Source organism: Bufo gargarizans, chromosome 6 (assembly GCF_014858855.1).
Source record: "Bufo gargarizans isolate SCDJY-AF-19 chromosome 6, ASM1485885v1, whole genome shotgun sequence".
Lineage (NCBI taxonomy): Eukaryota > Metazoa > Chordata > Amphibia > Anura > Bufonidae > Bufo > Bufo gargarizans.
This window is the reverse complement of record NC_058085.1, coordinates 156,072,447-156,096,455: the sequence shown is the minus strand read 5'-3', so window position 1 is coordinate 156,096,455 and position 24,009 is coordinate 156,072,447. Positions and strand designations below refer to the sequence as shown.

The 24,009-nt window shown below is 45.8% G+C and overlaps 1 protein-coding gene across 1 annotated transcript in view; it reads left to right on the top strand.

The window, feature by feature from the left end:
- The first annotated feature begins 255 nt into the window (after positions 1 to 255).
- Positions 256 to 24,009, top strand: part of LOC122941205 (transmembrane protein 150A-like) — a 123,168-nt gene continuing 99,414 nt past the window's right edge. Inside the window, exon 1 of the mRNA XM_044298269.1 lies at positions 256 to 759. Coding sequence (XP_044154204.1) covers positions 680 to 759 — 80 coding nt within the window. The 5' untranslated portion in view covers positions 256 to 679. The remainder of the gene's footprint in view (positions 760 to 24,009) is intronic.

The window sequence follows — 24,009 nt, the reverse complement described above, 5'->3', positions numbered from 1 at the left end:
TTTTGAAACCAGAATTTTGGCGTGCAGGGCTAAAAAAAAATCCCCCCCAATATGGAAGAATGTGACCTATTCAGTGACAGCGAGAAGAAAACCCGACTACAATAAGGAATTATGGATTATATAATGATTATGCTTTATTTACATGAAACTGGAATACTCGCCCCACAATTATAGATGATATCATCTTAATATTACATCTATTTGAACAGGTAAAAAACAATGGTAACGCTCTGGATAGTATCTCATCGTTATCTTCCTCTGGAGAAGCTGGGTGGCCCGGACCTCTCGGGAACCTGTGGTGAGAGAAAGCTGCGACGCCGTCCACGCCCCCTCCCCATCCTCTGGGCGGGGCCTGGGCCGTGTCCGGGGCGGGGCCTGCTCACGCGGGTTGTTACATTGTGATTGTAGGGAGGCTGCTTGACTTGAGTGGTCGGGAGACCACTGCTCGGGTCACATCGTCGTCTGTCTGTAGCCCCTGCTGGGCGCCTTGGCCCGGGGGGAGGGTGAAGCCGGGCACAGCTGGCAGGGGTGAGCGCCAGCCTGGGCTATGGGAGAAAAGCAGCTGAAACTTTTCTGGAGTTACTGGGAGAAGCCCCCACCTGGACAACCTACCGCAAGGGTTGAAGCCTAGGGAGAGCCGCCAGTTGGCATCCTTCTGGGCACAGGCGCTGGTCCTACCATGCCTCTCTCCAAGATGCCAGGCTGGGTGATCCTGCCCGTCACGCTGCCAGCCGTCACCATCACCGGGATGTGGATAGTGTAAGTTCTGCCTGGCGAATGATGGGGGAGGTAGTAGGGGGAGACTGATCAAAGGAGCCTTTGTGCTGGAGAGAAAGGTAATGACCTGTGTGCATGGTGGGGGAGGTATGGGGGCTGGCACTTCTCAGTATGTCTCCAGGGGATGCCATGTCCTCATCAGTGGCACAAGTCCCTGGCTGGCACCTTCATCATGTCACTTCTGTCAGCTGATAATGAGCCCTGCAGCTGCTCCCAGGCCTGTCCTGGGATGGCTCCGAAATACTAGGTGGACCTGGTCAGTGGTACCTGAACCATCAGATAAGGAGACCTCATCACACCACGCTCATGGGTTGTCACCTTTTGATAATTAGAAGCCTGATCGACAATTTCTATTAGGGCAAATCGAATATCGTAGACCAGTCGTGTGTCTGTAATTGTCTCCCTTATTATTATCATTACACGTTATGTTCAACAGTGATGTGTATGTTAATTTTTGTGTATTTTATAGATTGACAGCCTGACCCGTCTCAGTATATTATTGCCTGAGCCTTGCTCATGGTTTCCATCCCTTCTTCCCTCCACCCTGTGTGTCCTTGTGTAAGGTGTATGGGCACATTGCTGGTTGTGCCATGGCCTGGTTTGGCATTAGGGTGGTATAATGTACCATGTGTTAATATGAAGCTATTGATTTCCATTGCATTCTTATTATAGTGTTTTTTGTTTTTACGTAAAGGTGGTCATTAAAGGGTTAGTCCTGTTGTGTGATATTGATGACCTATCCTCGGGTAGATGGAGCTCTGAATCTTGGGACCCCCTCTGATCAGCTGCTTTCTCTTCACTGTTCTCCTGCATGCTGTCTAGCATGTAATAGTGGGTCTCCACCGTGGCGAAGAGCCATGTGCCGACACCACAATGTAGACGGCGCACAGGTAAACACTGACGAGGACACGGCTGATCGGAGGGGTGCCAAGAGTCAGACCTCCACCAATCTGAAACTGATGACCTGTCCTGACAATGGGTCATACATTTCATGAACCCTTTAAGAATCTTAGAGACCAATTTGAATTGGGTGAAAAAGTGGTCATCATGATGATGGGTGATAGTGAGCTGTAACGCGTCATTCTATAATTCCCCAGGTGTATGCTATGCACAGCGGTTACGGAAAGTGGAGTCTTGGAAAACGTGTCCAGGATTACTACTCTTGCTTCACGCTAGTTCTACCTCTGCCCCTGACAAGCTGGAATGTAAGAGGACACCATTTGTTACTGACTAGCTGACTTTCTTTACTAGCTCAGTTTAAAAGAGGTTTACTACTGTGAATAAAGAAATCGGATAAATGCAAAAAATAAAAACAGTAACTTTATAATATAAATATTCTCTCTATTTTGAAAGGACAGGGAGCACTGAAGTCAGATTGTGGTAATTGCTTCTGATTGGCCGCTTGATTGGGACTTTGGGTTAGGCCTCCTGCACATGACCGTAGGTGTCCCGTTGCCGTATTGCGGACCGCATTTGCGGTTCTGCAATACACGGGCACTGTTCCCTGTGCATTCTGCATCACAAATGCAGACCCATTCACTTTAACGGGTCCGCAAATCCGGAAATGCAGAACGGAAGCACGGAACCCTACGGAAGCACTACGGAGTGCTTCCGTGGGGTTTCGTCCCGTACTTTCATTCCGCAAATAGATAAAGTGAATGGGCACATCCGAAATTTCACATATAGCAGCACGGCCACGGGGCACACACGTTCGTGTGCAGGAGGCCTTTTGAGTGAGTGCAATCATATCTGCTACATCGGTGTCCTTTGGGTGTCTAAATTGTGGGTTTTCCATCTTATATTTTTTACCCATCCCTGAAGTGAGAGGGTAAGGCAGGTTTGGGGAAGCAAAGGGATGATCTTGGCTGTAGAGAACATAACTGATATAGACCTAAAGATTTCCCACGGACAAGTGAAAGTTTAGTTGTATCAATTGGCTTGTCAGTAAATGCTTGGGCGCAGTATAAGGCCTCATGCACACGGCCATTCCGTGCATTGGGGACCACAATTTGCAGTCCCCAATGCACGGGCAAAGTCCGTGTGGCGGCCGGGGCGGATCGAGACCCATCACACTTGAATGGGTCCGTGAAATAGAACATGGCTGTTTGCGGTCTGCAATACGGCAACGGCCGTGTGAGTGAGGCCTAAGGCTATGGCCATATTGTGGCCCACAAACAGCGGGTCCGTAATATGCGGGCACCGGCCGTGTGCTCCCCGCATCACGGAATGGGTGTCGATCCGGCCGCCACACAGACGTTACCCGTGCATTGGGGACTGCAAATTGCGGTCTCCAATGCACGGAACAGCCGTGTGCATGAGTCCTAAAGAAGTAAGTATTTTAATCCAGGGTCGTGGATTTACCTCTGTTGTGCAACGTGTTTTGTTGTCTTATTGGGATATCATTGGCAGATTGACCAAGGATCAATTTTATATGCAATACTCAAACTAGAATAATTTGGATATTTCCTCTAAGAGTGGGTTCACAAGTGACTATAAAAATCCACAATTCCGCAGCAAAAACCACAACAAATCTGCACGTATTCCATGCGGTTTTTGCTGCAGAAAAGACAGCAGATTTCACCATCTCCATTGAGAAGGGTGAAATCCTCGAGAGAAATCCACTGTATAAATGTTTATGCTGCAGACTTCAAATCCGCAATACCGCAGCTTTTCTGGTCTTCTACGCAGCGTGTGGAGAATTCTGAAATTCTCATCCACTTTGCTGGTACTGTACGTCACCTGTGACCCAAGCCTAAATCTAATTAGTAGTTTGTGGGACCTCGGTGCTCTCATAAGGTGGATATAGACGTGCAGATTATCGGGATCGAACATGAACTCTTGTGTAAAGGCGCATCAGATCGTCCAATGAATGAGCAAAACGCTCTTTGATCGGGTGATCCTGTCATCCGTGCAGGCACATAAATGATCGTTTCTGGCCAGCAGGTCGTGCTGTCTAAACTGATCTGCTGCCCAGAAACAATGCAGCCGTATGAGGACGAGCAATCGCAATAGTGATCCCCAGTCTGCATACTGTGGAGGTGATCGCTGCACGTAAATGTGCGGTCTCCTCCTCCACTGAACGAGCAGCTGATTGCTGTAAAGGAAGGTTTCCTTCCCAAAAGCTGCTGCTTGGTGCGTGTAAATGCACCTTAAGCCAGAAAGTACAGAACCACAAATGGTAACATACAGTACCTTAATAATTAGCTGTAAGGGCAACTACGCACATGAAATTGGCTCTACAATTATCAAAGAAAAAAAAAAGTTTCAGAATAATGATTATTTTTAGAGCCTGCATTTGTGGCTTTTTTTCTAGCATTTCTGCACACAGGGCGGATTACCCCTGGCGTTCTCTTTATGACATTTTTTTTCCCTATAGAGGCACCTGGAAAAAATTGCCAAAAGCTACAGCATGTTGCATTTTTTTTTTTTTTAAAGAAGCAAGAAAGACAAAATCACTGGCAAATGAAAAAAAATAAAAAATAAATGCCAACAGCAAAAAAACTGCTTGTGTGCCCTGTTTCATATTTCCCATCTGGAGCTGGTGTTTTTACAGCAAAAAACACTGGTGCAAGAAAAAAGTGGGGAAAACACTACTAAAAACCAATGCTTGAACACAGCTTAAATTTACAAGTCCTCTTAAAGGGTTTCTACCACTTGGATTTCACATAATTAGGTGTCAGACACTAGCGCTCCGCTAGTGTCTGCTCTGCCAAACTATCCTGCTATAATAGATTTTGGGGCAGCCGTTTACCTAAAAAAAGAACTTTTATTAATATGCTAATGACCCTCTAGGTGCTATGGGGGCGTCATTAGCACCTAGAGGATCGGTCTACCTTCTCAAGATGCCGCCGCTCAGCGCCTCCCTCCAGCCCGCCCATCTGCTTCGGAATGCATCAAACGGACGACTTCACGCGCATGCACCGTGCGCGGCTGTATTCGGCGCATGCGCAGTGAATGTCCGACCGCTTCCCTGCTCAGACATCTCCACTGCGCCTGCGCCGATGACGTCATCGGCGCAGGTGCAGTGGAGATGTCTGAGCAGGGAAGCGGTCGGACATTCACTGCGCATGCGCCGAATACAGCCGCGCACGGTGCATGCGCGTGAAGTCGTCCGTTTGATGCATTCCGAAGCAGATGGGCGGGCTGGAGGGAGGCGCTGAGCGGCGGCATCTTGAGAAGGTAGACCGATCCTCTAGGTGCTAATGACGCCCCCATAGCACCTAGAGGGTCATTAGCATATTAATAAAAGTTCTTTTTTTAGGTAAACGGCTGCCCCAAAATCTATTATAGCGGGATAGTTTGGCAGAGCAGACACTAGCGGAGCGCTAGTGTCTGACACCTAATTATGTGAAATCCAAGTGGTAGAAACCCTTTAATATCCCAGAAAATAGTATTAAACAGCTTCCGAGTCTACGGCATTGAAGGTTACTGTTTGTATCCCCCAATGATCTAGGGCAGTGAAGGGATTATTGACTGTATGCCTGGTGGTTTATAGTAGTGAAGTGGTTAATATCTAACCCTTTCACTAACCCAGATGCCCAAGGATGTAATGTCAGTGTTCCTGATAGTCTAGGCAGTGGAAAGGTTAATGTCAATCGACAGTGAAGGGATTAATGCTGGTATTCCTGATTGTATAAGGCCTCATGCACACGGACGTTTTTTTTCACGGTCCGCAAAACGGGGTTCCGTTGGTCCGTGATCCGTGACCGTTTTTCCGTCCGTGGGTCTTCCTTGATTTTTGGAGGATCCACGGACATGAAAAAAAAGTCATTTTGGTGTCCGCCTGGCCGTGCGGAGCCAAACGGATCCGTCCTGAATTACAATGCAAGTCAATGGGGACGGATCCGTTTGATGTTGACACAATATGGTGCCATTTCAAACGGATCCGTCCCCATTGACTTTCAATGTAAAGTCTGGAGTTCTGTTATACCATCGGATTGGAGTTTTCTCCAATCCGATGGTATATTTTAACTTGTAGCGTCCCCATCACCATGGGAACGCCTCTATGTTAGAATATACTGTCGGATATGAGCTACATCGTGAAACTCATTTCCGACAGTATATTCTAACACAGAGGCGTTCCCATGGTGATGGAGACGCTTCAGGTTAGAATATACAAAAAAACTGTGTACATGACTGTCCCCTGCTGCCTGGCAGGTGCTGCCAGGCAGCAGGGGGCAGACCTGTCCCCCCTGTTTTTAACTCATTGGTGGCCAGTGGGCCCCCCCTCCCCTGTTGTTAACTCGTTGGTGGCCAGTGTGCGCACCCCCCTCCCTCCCTCCCTCTATTGTAATAATAGCATTGGGGCCAGTGTGCGCGCCCCCCCCACCCCCCCCCCCCCCCTCCCTCCCTCTATTGTAATAATAGCATTGGGGCCAGTGTGCGCGCCCCCCCCCCTCCCTCCCTCCCTCTGTTGTAATAATAGCATTGGGGCCAGTGTGCGCGCCCCCCCAACCCCCCCCCCTCCCTCCCTCTATTGTAATAATAGCATTGGGGCCAGTGTGCCCCCCCCCCCCCCGATCATCGGTGGCAGCGGAGTAGAAGATTCATACTTACCTGGCTGCTGGCTGCTGCGATCTCTGTGTCCGGCCGGGAGCTCCTCCTACTGGTAAGTGACAGGTCTGTGCGGCGCATTGCTGTCACTTACCAGTAGGAGGAGCTCCCGGCCGGACGCAGACATCGCAGCAGCCAGCAGCCAGGTAAGTATGAAAATCTTCTACTCCGCTGCCACCGATGATCGGCGGGGGGGGGGGGGGGGGGGGTGTGCGCACACTGGCCCCAATGCTATTATTACAATAGAGGGAGGGAGGGGGGGGGTTGGGGGGGTGCGCACACTGGCCCCAATGTATTAAAACAATAGAGGGAGGGAGGGGGGGGGGTTGGGGGGGCGCGCGCACACTGGCCCCAATGTATTAAAACAATAGAGGGAGGGAGGGGGGTGCGCACACTGGCCACCAACGAGTTAACAACAGGGGAGGGGGGGGCCGCACAATGATATTCAAACTGGGGAGGGGGGGGGGGGGTCTGCCCCCTGCTGCCTGGCAGCCCTGATCTCTTACAGGGGGATATGATAGTACAATTAACCCCTTCAGGTGCCGCACCTGATGGGGTTAATTGTACTATCATATCCCCCTGTAAGAGATCGGGTGCTGCCAGGCAGCAGGGGGCAGTCTTGTACACAGTTTGTAGTGTATTCTAACTAGAAGCGTCCCATCACCATGGGAACGCCTCTGTGTTAGAATATACTGTCGGATCTGAGTTTTCACGAAGTGAAAACTCAGCTCTGAAAAAGCTTTTATGCAGACGGATCTTCGGATCCGTCTGTATGAAACTAAAACCTACGGCCACGGATCACGGACACGGATGCCAATCTTGTGTGCATCCGTGTTCTTTCACGGACCCATTGACTTGAATGGGCCCGTGAACCGTTGGCCGTGAAAAAAATAGGACAGGTCATATTTTTTTCACGGCCAGGAAACACGGCTCACGGATGCGGCTGCCAAACGGTGCATTTTCCGATTTTTCCACGGACCCATTGAAAGTCAATGGGTCCGTGAAAAAAAAACTGAAAACGGCACAACGGCCACGGATGCACACAACGGTCGTGTGCATGAGGCCTAAGGGTGATATTACAGTGTCCAGTGTTCGGGCAGCGTGAGGGTCGATGGATGAGAACCCATCCAACGGTGGTCTTGGGCAGTGAAGGCATTATTGCTAGAATCCCTGGTAGTCTTGGGCAGTGAAGGCATTATTGCCAGCATCCCTGGTAATCTAGGGCAGTAAAGGTCTTATTCTTTAATACCTGTGGGTCTGGTAGGTTACAGTAACATTAGGGTTGTGAATTGAATGTATGGATTTCTAGGGAATCCAGCTTTGTCCCCAAATGATCCTCAGAATCTATGTTCACCACACCAACAACCTTCACCAAAACCCTATCACACTAAACCCTTAGGCCCCTTTCACACGGGCGAGATTTCCGCGCGGGTGCGATGCGTGAGTTGAACGCATTGCACCCGCACTGAATCCTGACCCATTCATTTCTATGGGGCTGTTCACATGACCGGTGATTTTCACGCATCACTTATGCGTTGCGTGAAAATCGCAGCATGTTCTATATTCAGCGTTTTTCACGTAACGCAGGCCCCATAGAAATGAATGGGGTTGCGTGAAAATCGCAAGCATCCGCAAGCAAGTGCGGATGCGGTGCGATTTCCACGCATGGGTTCTAGGTGACAGTCTATTCACTGTATTATTTTCCCTTATAACATGGTTATAAGGGAAAATAATAGCATTCTGACTACAGAATGCATAGTATAATAGTGCTGGAAGGGTTAAAAAAAATAAAAAAAGTTAACTCACCTTATCCCCATGATCGCCTAGTTCCCGGTCGGTCTGTTCTTTAGCTGTGGCTAAAGGACCTGTGGTGATGTCAGATCACATGCTCCATCACCATGGTGATGGACCATGTGATTGGAGCATGTGATCTGACATCACCAAAGGTCATTCAGCCACAGCTAAAGAACAGACCGGGATCTACACGATCATGGGGATAAGGTGAGTTAACTTTATTATTTTTAACCCTTCCAGCACTATTATACTAAGCATTCTGTAATCAGAATGCTATTATTTTCCCTTATAACCATGTTATAAGGGAAAATAATACAATCTTCAGAACATCAATCCCAAGCCCGAACTTCTGTGAAGAAGTTCGGGTTTGGGTACCAAACATGCGCGATTTTTCTCACGCGAGTGCAAAACGCATTACAATGTTTTGCACTCGCGCGGAAAAATCGCGGGTGTTTCCGCAACGCACCCGCACATTTTTCCGCAACGCCCGTGTGAAACCAGCCTTAAAGTGACATGGCTCCCGAAAACTCAGCACATCACTAAGGCTGGTTTCACACGGGCGTTGCGGAAAAATGTGCGGGTGCGTTGCGGAAACACCCGCGATTTTTCCGCGCGAGTGCAAAACATTGTAATGCGTTTTGCACTCGCGTGAGAAAAATCGCGCATGTTTGGTACCCAAACCCGAACTTCTTCACAGAAGTTCGGGCTTGGGATTGATGTTCTGAAGATTGTATTATTTTCCCTTATAACATGGTTATAAGGGAAAATAATAGCATTCTGAATACAGAATGCTTAGTATAATAGCGCTGGAAGGGTTAAAAAAAATAAAAAAGTTAACTCACCTTATCCCCATGATCGTGTAGATCCCGGTCTGTTCTTTAGCTGTGGGCTGAATGACCTTTGGTGATGTCAGATCACATGCTCCAATCACATAGTCCATCACCATGGTGATGGAGCATGTGATCTGACATCACCACAGGTCCTTTAGCCACAGCTAAAGAACAGACCGACCGGGAACTAGGCGATCATGGGGATAAGGTGAGTTAACTTTTTTTATTTTTTTTAACCCTCCCAGCACTATTATACTAAGCATTCTGTAGTCAGAATGCTATTATTTTCCCTTATAACCATGTTATAAGGGAAAATAATACAGTGAATAGACTGTCACCTAGCAACCATGCGTGGAAATCGCACCGCATCCGCACTTGCTTGCGGATGCTTGCGATTTTCACGCAACCCCATTCATTTCTATGGGGCCTGCGTTACGTGAAAAACGCTGAATATAGAACATGCTGCGATTTTCACGCAACGCATAAGTGATGCGTGTAAATCACCGCTCATGTGAACAGCCCCATAGAAATGAATGGGTCAGGATTCAGTGCGGGTGCAATGCGTTCAACTCACGCATCGCACCCGCGCGGAAATCTCGCCCGTGTGAAAGGGGCCTAAACGTTTTTTTTCCCCACCAATTATCTCATCACATGACCTAAATCTCCCATCGACCCATATTCTCTCTGCTGTACCATAACAGGAGGTTGAGTACTGATGGTTTAGCTTTCTGTTTCCACCCCTCATAGGTGAGTGCTTTGAAGGGATAGAGAGGACTGTGCAGCCGTTCTTGCATGGCTGCACCATTCTTTCTATGATTGGGAGAGCACATCAGGAGTGCCTCAGCCTGATCACTCAGAGGAGAGCCCTGAAAATCTGAGCGGGCGCCGGGCACACACTTTTCATGAGTGGGGGTAGCTTCTAGAGTGGGGGTCAGCAACCTTTGGCACTCCAGCTACTGTGAAACTACATCTCCCAGCATGCAAATATACTCGGCTGTTCTAACTCCTACAGAAGTTAAAGAAGCATTCTGGGATTTGTAGTTTCTAAACGGCTGGCGTGATGGAGGGCACTGATCCCTGGCATAGAGGGAACAGTGTCCAGGACCATGGATTCCAAGGTGGGCAGCACGGTGGCTCAGTGGTTAGCACTGGTGCCTTGGAGCACTGGGGTCCTAGGTTTGAATCTGACCATGGACAACATCTGCATGGAGTTTGTATGTTCTCCCCGTGTTTGTGTGGCTTTCCTCTGGGGACTCCGGTTTCCTCCCACACTCCAAAGACTTACTGACCGGGACCGTAGATTCTGAGCCCCATTTGGGGACAGCCTGATGCTAATGTCTGTAAAGCGCTGCCGAATATAGTAGCGCTATATAAGTGCATAAAATAAATAAAAAGAAGCATTCTGGGATTTGTAGTTTCTGAACAGCTGGAGTGACTGAGGTTGCTGATCCCTGGCATAGAGTGTCCAGGACTATGGATGCCAAGATGTTTTCTTATAAATTCCACAAGGTTTAGTAGACTGTTGCATTGGCTGTCCTGGCAGTTGCTCCACAAACTCCGTTCTATATGTTTTTATTCTACAGCTCGATCTTTTAGCTGAGTGTCATAAACTTCGTCTACATTGTGCAAGACAAGAGGATGGGGGATGGTGTGGAAGATGAGAATCCAGCTTTGTGTCAGGAGCTCGTGCAGAGTAGACTGGCTGCCCATTACCTTATGGAGAGAAGAATTTTCTAGCTGCCAAGGCCAACAAGATAATGGGTTGCATCAGAAGGGGCATAGATTCCCGTGATAAGAACATAGTCCTACCACTTTACAAATCGCTAGTCAGACCACACATGGAGTACTGTGTACAGTTCTGGGCTCCTGTAAACAAGGCAGACATAGCAGAGCTGGGGAAGGTCCGGAGGAGGGCAACTAAAGTAATAACTGGAATGGGGCAACTACAGTACCCTGAAAGATTATCAAAATTGGGGTTATTCACTTTAGAAAAAAGACGACTGAGGGGAGATCTAATTAATATGTATAAATATATCAGGGGTCAGTACAGAGATCTATCCCATCATCTATTTATCCCCGTGACTGTGACGAGGGGACATCCTCTGCGTCTGGAGGAGAGAAGGTTTGTACACAAACATAGAAAAGGATTCTTTACGGTAAGAGCAGTGAGACTATGGAACTCTCTGCCTGAGGAGGTGGTGATGGTGAGTACAATAAAGGAGTTCAAGAGGGGTCTGGATGTATTTCTGGAGCGTAATAATATTACTGGCTATAGCTACTAGAGGGAGATCGTTGATCCAGGGAGTTATTCTGATTGCCTGATTGGAGTCGGGAAGGGATTTTGTATTCCCCTAAAGTGGAGAAAATTGGCTTCTACCTCACAGGGGTTTTTTTTTTGCCTTCCTCTGGATCAACTTGCAGGATGACAGGCCGAACTGGATGGACAAATGTCTTTTTTCGGCCTTATGTACTATGTTACTATGTTAGGTGTTTCAGGCTGACCTGATGTAATACAGTACTAATTGAAAAGTATTATTATTATTATTTTTTAAATCAGTCCAATTTTTATAGTTTTTTGTTTTAACAACAATGAAGACAGTGTACATAACATACAAAAAAAGCCAACATCCCCCCACCCACCTCAGCGCAGTGTCCACCATCTCTTCAATAGTATACCTTTTACGATCCTTCCAGTATTGCGGATTGCACCCATTCCCACTTCGTTGCACCTAATGGGCAGTCAATACATTGCTTCCAGTTATCAACTAACCAAGCTCTCAGCAGATCTTGCAAAGCCAGGCCTGAACTTGTAAACCAGTTCTCCCACGTTTTCTGAAATTTGGCAATGGCTCCTCTTTTCAGATAAATACCCTTTTCCATCCGTATCAATTGGTTTATAGCCCCTACCAATTCCTGTTTGTTCGGGATAAGGGGTTAAAACCAATGTTTCGCTATAAGCTTCACACGAACATGGTGTTTTGCGGATCCACAAAAAACGGATACCAGCCCATGTGAAAATGCCTATTCTTGTCCACAATTGCTGACAAGAATAGGACATGTTCTATTTTTTTTTTTTTTTTTTTACAGGGCCGCAGCACGGAGCACTGTATGCGGACAGCACACGTAATGAGTCTATCTCGTATATTAGTTTTTACCTTTTTAAGTTGCATTACTGAAATAAATGAACTTTTGCACAATATTCAAATTTTTTGAGTTTCACCTGTAGAACTCTCCTGTATACAGCCTGCAGACATTACAGCTTTTGTCAGGCACCAGAACTCTACTGCCTTCCTCTAGATCCGTTTTGCACGGACTGGATACTGGTTATTTTTAGATCGGTGATTTCTTCTGGAGTTTATCTGTACAAATCTGACAGAACAGAAACAGTGGCATCTGAAGGTTGTATTACACTGCAGTGCCGATGGATGCGAACACATCTATCGCCGGCGGTTTGCAGCATCCTGATTGCACTGGCTGATGCAGACTGAATGTGCGAGGAATGATTCCTACACCAGTCATTGCTCCGTATTCTTTTTATTTTTTTATTTTTTATTGATTGTCAGCAGCACATCCCTGATTACACAGGGAGATGTGCTGCAGCTAATCCGGCCATAGCAATGCTCTTCTTAATTGGCCCAAAAATTGTGCAGTCTGATGGGGCCCATTCAGACGGCCTTATGTGTTTTGCAGTCCCCAATTTGCGTACCGCACATGGCCGTCACTCATAGAAAATGCCTAATCTTGTTCACAATGACTGATAAGAATAGGGCACACTCTATATTTTTTGCGGGGCCATGGAACGGAACAACGGATGCGGACAGCACACGGAGTGCTGTCCGCATCTTTTGCAGACCCATTGAAATGAATGGGCACGCACCCATTCCACAAAAATGCGGAATGGGTGCGGAAGAACACATATGGCCGTCTGAATGAGCCCTAAAGGGAGAGTATTTCCATACTATGTAGTCCACCTGAGCCTGTATGGCACCATGTGGAGGCTGTTGGGCTGTGCACTAGGCAGGAATGTTAAAGTGAGGTTTCCCGGGTGGGAAGAAATGCTTATCGCGCACTTATCAAGAAAGGTCTATCGTTCCAATTTTATATCCCTAAAGCTAGAATCTCAGATGCATTATTTTTTTAATTATTTTTTTTTTTAAGTGGATTCAAGAAGAATGTAAAGCTGGGTCCATACGGTGATCTTGGCTGTGCCACCTAAGATGGCTTTGTAGCAGTGCACTTAAAGGGAACCTGTCATCAACTTTATGCTGACCTCACTGATGCCAGTATAAAATAGTGACAGACATGCTGATCTCAGCGGTGTGTCACTCATGAGCTAATAGTAAGTGGTTGCTGAGAACCAGCATCATAATCATTGCAGCCCAGGCCTTGAAAAGAGTCAAATCTACCTGAGAAGAGTCCTGGTTATTATAATCTCCTGCTCTCCTGCCCACCTGCTGATGATTGGCAGTTCTCTCCTAGAGAGAAAGGGAGAAAACTAGGTAGAAGACTGTCAGTCATCAGCAGGTGGGCAGGAGAGCAGGGATTCATGAATAACCAGGACTCTTCTCAGGTGGCAGGGACTCTTTTCCAGGCCCAGTCTGCAATTTTTGTGATGTTGGTTCTCGGCAAACACTTACTTTTAATTTTTAAATGACAGACCGCGGAAATCAACTCACCTGTCTCTACTTTATTCTGCCGTTAGTATGGGCTGCATGAAGTTGATGACTGGATCTCTTTAATGGGCTTGCAGTGAGACTCACAAGTTACTGCAAACCTGGAATTGGAAAAAATCCAACACTGCTGTAATTTTTTGGGGTGTTTTATGGGGTCACAATCGCAGCAGCTTGAGTCATGTTGGAACCCCATTCTGTTCAATGGCTTCAGGAGTCGGTCATACAATGGGTGTTGTGGTCAAGATCACCATGTAGCTCCAGCCTAAAGGAAAGACTGCTACTTCTCTCTTTTTTTTTATCTTCTCCTTTTTGTTAAAAAAAAAAAATATATATATCTATCTTTATGAAAAGGGGGTTCAATTAGAACAGTTGAGTCTAACCTGTGCATCTGGCTGTCAAGGCATGGGAGAGCTGTAGTGCTCCACGTTGTTTGATTTCTACAGGTTGGGAACGGTTCACATTTTTGTGGTCATAAACATTAGTCTGCAGTTGAAGAATACAGACGGTTTCAACCAACATGAAAGTTCTTAGGTTCTTGACAATAGACGGTTGTTTTAGCTGATCGGTAGACCATTATTTTCTGAAAAGAAGTTGGCCGTGTTCAACATTTTTTTTCCCGATAGTTGGATGAAGATGGATGAAGATCTTTCGCGCAAAGAAAGATTGTTTATGGACAAAAGATGAATGTTCCCAGAATGTTCATCCATCTCCCAGTTTCACTAAACATGTATGGGCGGTTCAAAAAACTATGGACTAAACTGTGTATGGCCGTGTCTGCAAAAGAAACCTACAGCAGATATTTGTTCAACCATCAGCTTTGTCCCTGTCTTTACTTCCATAGCCGCTAGATGGAATTTTTGGAGTTTATTTAACTGGCCACACACATTGTAGTTGCCCTGATGGCTTCCTAAAGGACGAAAGTGTTTTCATCCAGTACGGACATGGTTTTTGGCATAAAAAAGTTGCCAGTTTTGCCTTTTTTTTTTTTTTTTTTTTTTTAAATGCTCGTGCAAAAAGCATTTTTACACTGTCCTCGCCATTGGAGTGGTAGGGGCAGAGATAATGGCCCAGACAAATTTACTAACATTTACATCTGGAAACGGGCACAAATTTTGTCCAGAAACGACTCCAGTCAGCAGCTGACGTACTTTTTACCTCAGGTGCACGGACTGCTAAAGGTGTGCCTAATTTATGACAAAGCACACACCTTGTCATACATTAGGTGCCTCGTTCTGCAGCAAAATGACCCCCATGTTCCTGCTTGTATGCATTTAGAATCTGAATGGCCACGATGCCTTGATTTAATTAGTTTATTGTCCATTTGGTTTTACTAAAGTCATCAGTTAATTTTTGTAAATGTGGCCATAGATGTAATGGATCTGCCTGTAATCATTAACCATACCGACTATACGGTGGGAACGTTTTTGCAATGGTCTTGATTTATCTGCCAGAATTGTTTCAAGTGTTCCCAATTTCTTACTGACGAACTCCATAATCATAGAATATGTTCGGTTATCCATTCAGAAAATGCATAGACAGCGAAGTAAGTGCAGTTTGCAATTATGGGAATCATTTTCCTAGAAGGAATACATTCTCATTATTGCAGATTTCTTTCCTGGTAGGCACACCTCCAATGAGCATCCCAGTTCTGGAAAACGTGAGCAAGCTTGTAGTGTCTTTGTATCTGGTCAGTGGATACCCAAACTGCTGGCATGTAAATTAGATGATCGCCTCTTGTTCAGCGGCCTATACTTTCGGTAAAACAGTTACGTTTTAAGGGCGATATTGCAGTCAACCAGACCTTTTTAACTTCTTTTCTCCTAGAAGCACTGAAAGGCTGTATACGTTTGCGTAGCCTTCTGACTTGGGCCTCATGCACTCAATCATATGTATTTTTCAGTCCGCAGACTGTGGATCCATGATACCATTCATGTGTCATCTGCATTTTTTAGTGGACCCATTGATGTCCATGGAGCATTTTGCGGACTGGAATTGGACATGTTCTATAATTTACGGGATCGACATTTGGGTGCGGATCACTACTTTTAGGGGCTGGGCTGGACAGACATACCTTTTGTGGGGCTTTTATCATTGGGAGTAGTGTGACTATGATTTAGGCTACATTCACACGAATGTATTTTTTTTCTGCGTCCGTTCTGTGTTTTTTCATTTTTTTTTCTTTTTCAGATTGGATGAGGACCCATTAATTTCAATGGTCCCGCACACTGTGTGCTGTCCACATCCGTATGTCCGTTCTGTAGCCCTGCAAGAAAATTGAGCATTTCCTATTCTTGCTCATTTTGTGGACAAGGACAGGCATTGTTACAATGGATCTGCAAAAAAAACTGATACAATACGGGTGCTAAAAGTACGTCATCTGTATTTTTTTTGCGGATCAGTGTTTTTCGGACCGCAAACCACATACGGTCGTGTGAATGTAGCCTTAGGGCTCGTTCACACGAACGCGTGCAGCCCGTTGCCGTATTGCGGACCGCATTTGCGGATCCGCAATACACGGGCACCGTTCTGTGTGCATTTCGCATCACGGATGCGTACCCATTCACTTCAATGGGTCCGCAAATCCAGAGATGTGGAACGGAAGCACTGAACGGAACACTACGGAAGCACTACAGAGTGCTTCCTGGGGTTCCGTTCCGTGCCTCCGCACCGCAAAAAGATAGAACATGCTCTATCTTTTTGCGGAACGGAGGGATCGCGGACCCATTCAAGTGAATGGGTCCACGATCCCCATGCACTGCGGACTGCAATTTGCGGTCCACAGCACGAGCTTCATGTGAACGAGCCCTTATTCTGTGGATCCCCAGGAAGCGGTTCTTCTTTGTGAAGTGATCTCTAAATTGAGCTGCTTCATGGCCCTTCTCCTCTGCTCTGACAGCATCTGAACAGGAAACCACTACTGCTATCACTTAGGCCTCATGCACACAAACGTATTTTCTTTCCGTGTCTGTTCCGTGTTTTTTTTCGGAAGGAAGTTACTCCATGTGCATTCCTTTCCGTATGTTCGTATTTCCGTTCTGCAAAAAAATAGGACATGTCCTATTATTGTCCGCATTACAGACAAGGATAGTACTGTTCTATTAGGGGCCAGCTGTTCCGTTCTGCAAAATGCAGAATGCTCCCGGATGTCATCTGTATTTTTTTTGCGGACTGCAAAATGCATACAGTCGTGTGCATGAGGCCTTAGGACAGAGGTGAGAGGCTGTGAAGCAGCAAAACGTAGAGAGCACTTGATAGTGAAACGTTGCCTCCAGTGCACTTAAAGAGGACCTCTCCTGATATGTCTGTGTTAGTAATACACTGGTATAGATCTATACCAGTGTATTACTGCATTGCGGCGCCGGCAGCAGGGAGCGCACGGCATCATAGCAACCAATGACTCCGTGCGCTCTTGCTCTCAGCAGGAATCCAGGCCGCGGTTCCACGGACCGCTCACGGCCGCGTGCATTCGGCCCAAGTGCGTGCATTTCCCGTGTATTAACAATTCTGCAGAATCTGTTCTGACATGAACTCACTGTATCATAATGATTATTAATGCCGTGAGTTCCTAACTGTACTCTGCTTACATGATGTGGGTACAGTATGATAGACCTGCAACCAGATAGGAACTGACTGTAAATCACTATATTACAGTGCGTTTGGGTTGGAGAACCCGCCATCAGTCAGGGAGCTGTGGCCGACACCCAGGCTGTGTTTCCTGGACCCTGCACGACCGTTCATGAGACCTTTGACAGATACTAGATGCAGATGTAATTGTATCCCTTCTTCTTTAATCCAACTGTTATTTTACAAACGTCCGTACACCCTTAATATACATAGCTAACGATTGACTCATCCTCATATTTCCAAGAATTGGGTTGGGTATTTGTCTGTTCCTTTCATTTGCCAGATTTTTATTTTTTTTGGGCATTTTCTCTCTGATTTGACGTGTAAAAATGTCTTTCCAGCAGCTTCACGTTGTCAGTATTTATCCCGCGTCTCTGTTATTGAGACAATGTATCAGTGGTAAAAGATTTTAATGTAGACGGATAAGCAGAAGATGATTATATAGTAATCTTATTAGAAATGTTAGGGTCCTGGGGTGCTGCCACACATCACGGCTGTGCTCGGGTTTTTGCAAGAATATATCTGGGTTTATGCTGCATTTCCTTCCAGCAAAGGGAATTTTTTTGGGCAAATCTCAGACAGGAAAATGGAGTTGCAATACATGTAAAAGCACTATAGTACCTCACGAATTTCCTAGGAATGCATCAACCAGTCCAAGACCCCAGATCCGGCCTTGTTTTGGTCTGCATCTGAGCCGCAGTTTTGGCTGCTCGGATGCGGACCCATTCACTTAAATGGGGCCGCAAAAGATGCAGACAGCACTCCATGTGCCATCCGCATCCGTTGTTCCGTGGTCCGCAAAAAAAATATAACCTGTCCTATTCTTGTCCGTGCTTTGCGGACAAGAATAGGCAATTATATTAAAAGCTGTCCATGCCGTTCTGCAAATTGCAGAACGCACACGGACACCATCCGTGTTTTGCGGATCCACGATTTGCGGACCGCAAAACACACAACGGTCGTGTGCATGTAGCCTTAACACGATAATATCCAAATAAAGAGTGGTGGCAGCATCTTCAATCCCCAAAAAGTTTATTCACACAGGGTCCATGAGACAGTACACTAGGTCAAATAAAGTGCAAGTGCGATGTTTCGGCTACATGGTCCTTGCACTTTATTTGACCTTGTGTACTGTCTCATGGATTGGAGATGTTGCCACCACTCTTCATTTGGATACTATCCTCTGGATAGGTCATCAGCATCTGATCACTGGGGGTCAGGCACCCAGGACCCCCGCCGATCAGCTGTTTGAGAAGGCACTGGTGCTCCTGTGAGCGCTGCTGCCTTCTCACAACTCGCCAAGAACAGCGCTGTACGGTGCTCCTAGGCCACGTGATGCATGAACATGTCGCCACTGGCCTAGGACAAGTTGAGAGAAGGCCGCGGCGCTACTGCGAGAGGCGGGGGTCCCGGGTGTCAGACTTCCACCTATCAGATACTGATGACCTGATCTGCTGTGTGTTTTCCATTTGCTGGAAGAAAACCTCCCACTTTTTTGTAACTTTTATTTTTTTGCTCCACAGCCATTAGCGATTTGTGGCGGACCCCTTAGCAGTAGTATGGATTTGTAAAGTCGTGCAATTATCAAAAGGATGATCCGAGCATACACAAAAGGGTCTGCTTTTTCCATAATCTGCACCACATAGTCACTGCAGTGCCAGACACAACCCATGGGCAAGAGTGGCGCTGCTTCAGGAAGAAAGAACCTATTTCACATGAGCGTGACGGATTGGCTCCGGATGCGTTCAGTGACACTCGCACCATTTTGCAAGCAAGTTCAGTCAGTTTTGTCTGCAATTGCGTTCAGTTGTTCAATTTTTTTTTCTGCTCGGGTGCAATGCGTTTTTAAGCGTTTTTCACGCGCGTGACAAAAAACTGAAGGTTTCCAAACAACATCTCTTAGCAACCATCAGTGAAAAACGCATCGCATCCGCACTTGTTTGCGGATGCAATGCGTTTTTCACTGAAGCCCCATTCACTTCTATGGAGCCAGGGCTGCGTGAAGAACGCAGAATATAGAACATGCTGCGTTTTTCACGCAACGCCGAACTCATGCGTGAAAAAAAACGCTCATGTACACAGACCCATTGAAATGAATAAGTCAGGATTCAGTGCGGGTGCTATGCTTTCACGTCACACATTGCACCCGCACGGAAAACTCGCTCGTGTGAACGGGGCCTTATTTGTACCTACAACTGCATGTCAGATATGTATGGCTCTCAGTAATAGACTACTCTGTACGGGGACAGTCCGACTATACTCTGAACATGCCTCCTTGGGGACATGAGGGTCGGATGGATTAGTTGGTACCCCATCCACAGGATTGCTGCAGCAACTTGCTTTAACATGGGAAAGTAAAAACACGTTTGATAGAGATGGACATCAACCAACCTTTTTCAAGATGGTTCTGTGTGGGTTTTTCTAAACCTTTTTTATTTTACATTTTTTTGTGTGTGGATTTTTCACATGGATTTAAAGTATTTAGTAAAGTGTTTTTTTTTTTGTTTGTTTTTTTTAACAGTTTTGGGACTTTAGATAAAATGCAGCATGCTCTAGGCATGATGTTTTTTCTAAGTATACAGTTAGCAGGAACATGAAGGAAGCCTAATTTTGCATTCACCTCGCCGGTATTTATTCAATTTTTCATGGCTGATATAAGAACAGAGAAACGATTGTAATAGTAGTATCGGAACCTTCACCTGATAGAAATGAAATCAGTTATGAAATCTGTTGGGTCTCTTTAGTGAAAATCTGTGACTGAGGCTGTTAAATGGGTTTTCCATGACCTGTCATAGGTATCTGATTGGCAGGACTCCGAGCACCAGTCACATGGCCTATGTGGTGCTCAGTCTCCAAGTCAATGGGCCTATACAATGTACAGTACGATGCTTGGTATACTGTGAGGAGGCCGCAGCACTCAACAGAGCACCACAGCCTAATGAAACAGCTGATCGGCAGGGCGCTGGGAGACCGGATATTCAATGTCCTCAGTATTGTACTCCAACAGAGGTGTGAACGCAACCTTATTTGCCATCTGTATCAGTGCACTTATTTATTTATTGTATGCACTTATATAGCGCGACTATATTCCGCATCACTATACAGATATTAGCAACCAACTGTCCCCAATGCCATTATTTTACATAATTTTATTGGAAACCGTGTTTATCATGAAGGTCATATGTATCAATGTCTTCCGCAACTTCTACTATTATGAACAAAAAAATTCTTTACGTATTTAGTAAGGTTTAGGCTTTTTATAGATTGTACACAAACTATACAAATAAATATTTGAACATTACAATTTTTTTTTTTAGGTTTACAAGTTTTTCATTGGAATTGACCAAAGATTAATATCTTAGCAAGAATACTCCTTTAGGAGGTGTTCAGACCGGCATTGTTTGATTCCAGGTGCTGTCCCAGCATGGGTGACTTTCTGGCTGCACCATTGGTCTGTGCTGAGAAAATCGTAGCTTTCTCTACATTTATTTGTAGGGTTTCCCATAAGATTCATTCAAATGAAGTCGTCTGTCTGGAAAAAACGGACTCCATTCATCCACGGCCAATTTTAAAACTGATCTGTGTTCCCCATCTAGAAGATGGACGAGTCTATGATCATCTGTCTGAAAGAGGCCTTAATACTTGGCCATTACACCGGTCTCTATACATGACTGCTGTCAATAAGGACTCGCTGTATGCAAATTATTATTTAATTTTTTTAGGGTCCATTCACACATCCATGTGTGTTTTGCAGATCCATGGACAGCGGCAATGTGTGTTCCGCATTTTGCGGACCGCACATTGCTGGCACTAAGAGAATATGCCTATTCTTGTCCGCTATTGCGGACAAGAATAGGACATGTTCTATTTTTTGCGGACCCGGAAGTGTGGGTATGCAATTCCGGATCGGAGCCGCACGTCGTGCGGCCCCATAGAAATGAATGGGTCCGCAATTCCGTTCCGCAAAATGCGGAATAGAATTGCGGATGTGTGAATGGAGCCTAAAGCAAATTGATAAATCTGAGCCCAACGGAAACTGGTCTTTTTGTGGTGTCTACTGTCATGTCTGTACATGAGCCTAGATCTGAAAATGAGCATCTTTATGGCGGTGTCCTGTGTAATTTGACCATCCGTGAACATACTTTTAGGTGCTTGGAGGTGTCTACATGCAGATGTTTAATTAGACACTTGAAAGCAGGCGTTGTGCGAGGAATTGCCTACAGGCTCTGCAGTCTGGTGTCTGAATAGGAAAAGGAAGGCTTCGGAGACTTCCCGCTGACTGTCAGGATCAGATTTCTGAAGGAATGAGGAGCTAAATTCCGATAGTTGGAAGTAATAACTTGTCCAGATGCATTAACAAGCAGCGTGTTGATTTTGTGTTCCCAAAGAAATGCTACATTAAAGGTTTAGCGGACTTCCTCATTTATTTTTTTATTTTTTTATTGAGGCTCATCCACATGGCCGATCCTCCACAAATGTGTTGTGGACCTAGCGTTTATGGCACTTTGCTTTGATTCTAAATCACTTGAGGGTCTTGTCCTTGGTCTTTGCACTCGTTTTGTTTTTAAGCTACTTATCTTGTCCATTCTTTACCAATCACTTCATTATCACTTAGATTAGTAAAGCCTGTATTACACAGCCCCATTCTGCAGGCGATTGTTGTGAAGAAAGAGTTCCTTCCCAGCAATCGCCCGCTGCTATTACCTGTAGTGAGGTCCTCCCCAGCATGAGGGGTGATCGCTGATGCCACCGCTCGTCCCCGTGCTGCCTAATTTATGACGAGGCGTGCACCTTGTTATATATTAGGCACACCTAGCAGTTTGTGCGCCTTGAGTAAAAACTATTCCAGCCCCTTGCTGGATTCGTTTTTACTTTTTCTATCCGGTTTCAGGCATAAATTATAGTGAATTAGCCAGAGCCGAAGACCCGGCCCTCGCCACTCCTAAGTGGCGAGGATGGTGTAAAAACACCCATGCAACATAATATAGAGAAATATTGCCACACAGGCGTTTAGAGTCACAAAAAGGGGTCTTGCTTTTTTATGGCAAAAACTGGCTTGAAAATGTTTGTCAGGACATTGCGCTGTGTAAATGGCAATGTGCTCCCAAAAATAATGCCCCCAGTTGCACATTAGCTGTTTGGCTGACATTCGTGTAATGCAGGCATCCTCAAACTGCGGCCCTCCAGCTGTTGTAAAACTACAACTCCCACAATGCCCTGCTGTAGCCTGATACCTGTAGGCTGTTCGGGCATGCTGGGAGTTGTAGTTTTGCAACAGCTGGAGGGCCGCAGTTTGAGGATGCCTGGTCTAATGTGTATGGCCAGTAGGCATCAACCCCTCAAAAAGCATCTACCTTGCTTAACAATTAAAATTTTTGAAGGTCTCTCGTCAAACCTTTTGAATTCAGTTTCTTCAAGACCATTTGATTTAGGCACTTGAATCTTCAATTTCTTGAATAAAGGGGTTATTCATGATTTCTTTTTCTTAAACTTCCCCCCCCCCACAAGTTGGGAGCTGCTGGATTCTCAGCCAATGCCTGGCCTCGGCGATGACTTGTCCCCAAATAGCACTTCACTGCTGGGTTAGCGACAGCCATTGGCTGCAGCGGTGCACAAGACCCAGTCCATGCAGAACATTTACATGCAGGAATCAAAACTGCAGTGAAGACATCTTGGGACCCATGGAGCTAGAACTGAACAACAAGGAGTAGGCAAGTAAGGTTCCCTTCACAGGTGGTAGTGTGTGTTGGGGGTAGGTTAAAAAAAAATTGTGAACAACCCCCCTTAGTTTGTGGTGTTTTTTTAATTATATGATAGAACCTGAAACAGGAATGTACATAAAATAATGTGGTTCCTATAACAAATGGAGCCCCCTCATCGAGCCACCGCTGCATGCCACCATCCATCAAGTGCATTGCCTAGCATTTATTCTCCCTACCTTCCCATCCCCTGTGATACAGAAGGATGGCGCCCATGGAGAGATGAGCTCATTCCATTCAGTCCTTTCACCGGCCGACCAACCTCCTTCTGATTTAACCAGATCGAGTTGGGCTGTTTTTAAATCTGACTGATAAACTTGCCTGGTCAGTATGACGGTACGTGCACACAGCAGTGAAGTTTTTGCCGATTTTCCGTACAGGTTTTCATGAGGTTTTTGCTGTGTTTCCGCACCAAAATCCGCATATATTTCTTTTGACACAAATTAGCCCCAAATCTCACCCTTTGCTTTGCAAAGGGTGAGAACTACACTGAACGTCCACACATAATTGGCATGCTGTGGATTTCAAAATCTGCACCACAGGTCAATTTCCTTGTGTGGATGAGAATTTGATAATCTCATCTACATAGCTTTTACTGTGTTAGGAGTCATGCACACGGCCTTAAAGGGGTTGTCCGAGTTATTTATATTGATGACCTTTCCTTAGGATAGGGTGCATTGAAATGAATGGGTCCTCATCCAATCCACAAAAAAGTGAATCGAATCTATGGCCATGCGTCTAAGCCCTTACAGATTTTCATATAAAAGGGCAGGCACCACCCATGGGTAAATTGTGGAAATGACCCAATAAGTGGCTCAGTAACTATAATGACTATCTATGCTTTTGGGCTCCTGAGGACACACGGTCTTAGTGTACAAACGCGTTGAGCAAATATAGATGGAATTGAGCAAAAGATAGTTCAGCAACATCCTATGACTGGATTTGGCTGATTTGGATTCAATTTTTTTTTTTTTTTTTTTTTTTTTTTTTCGTGGGAAA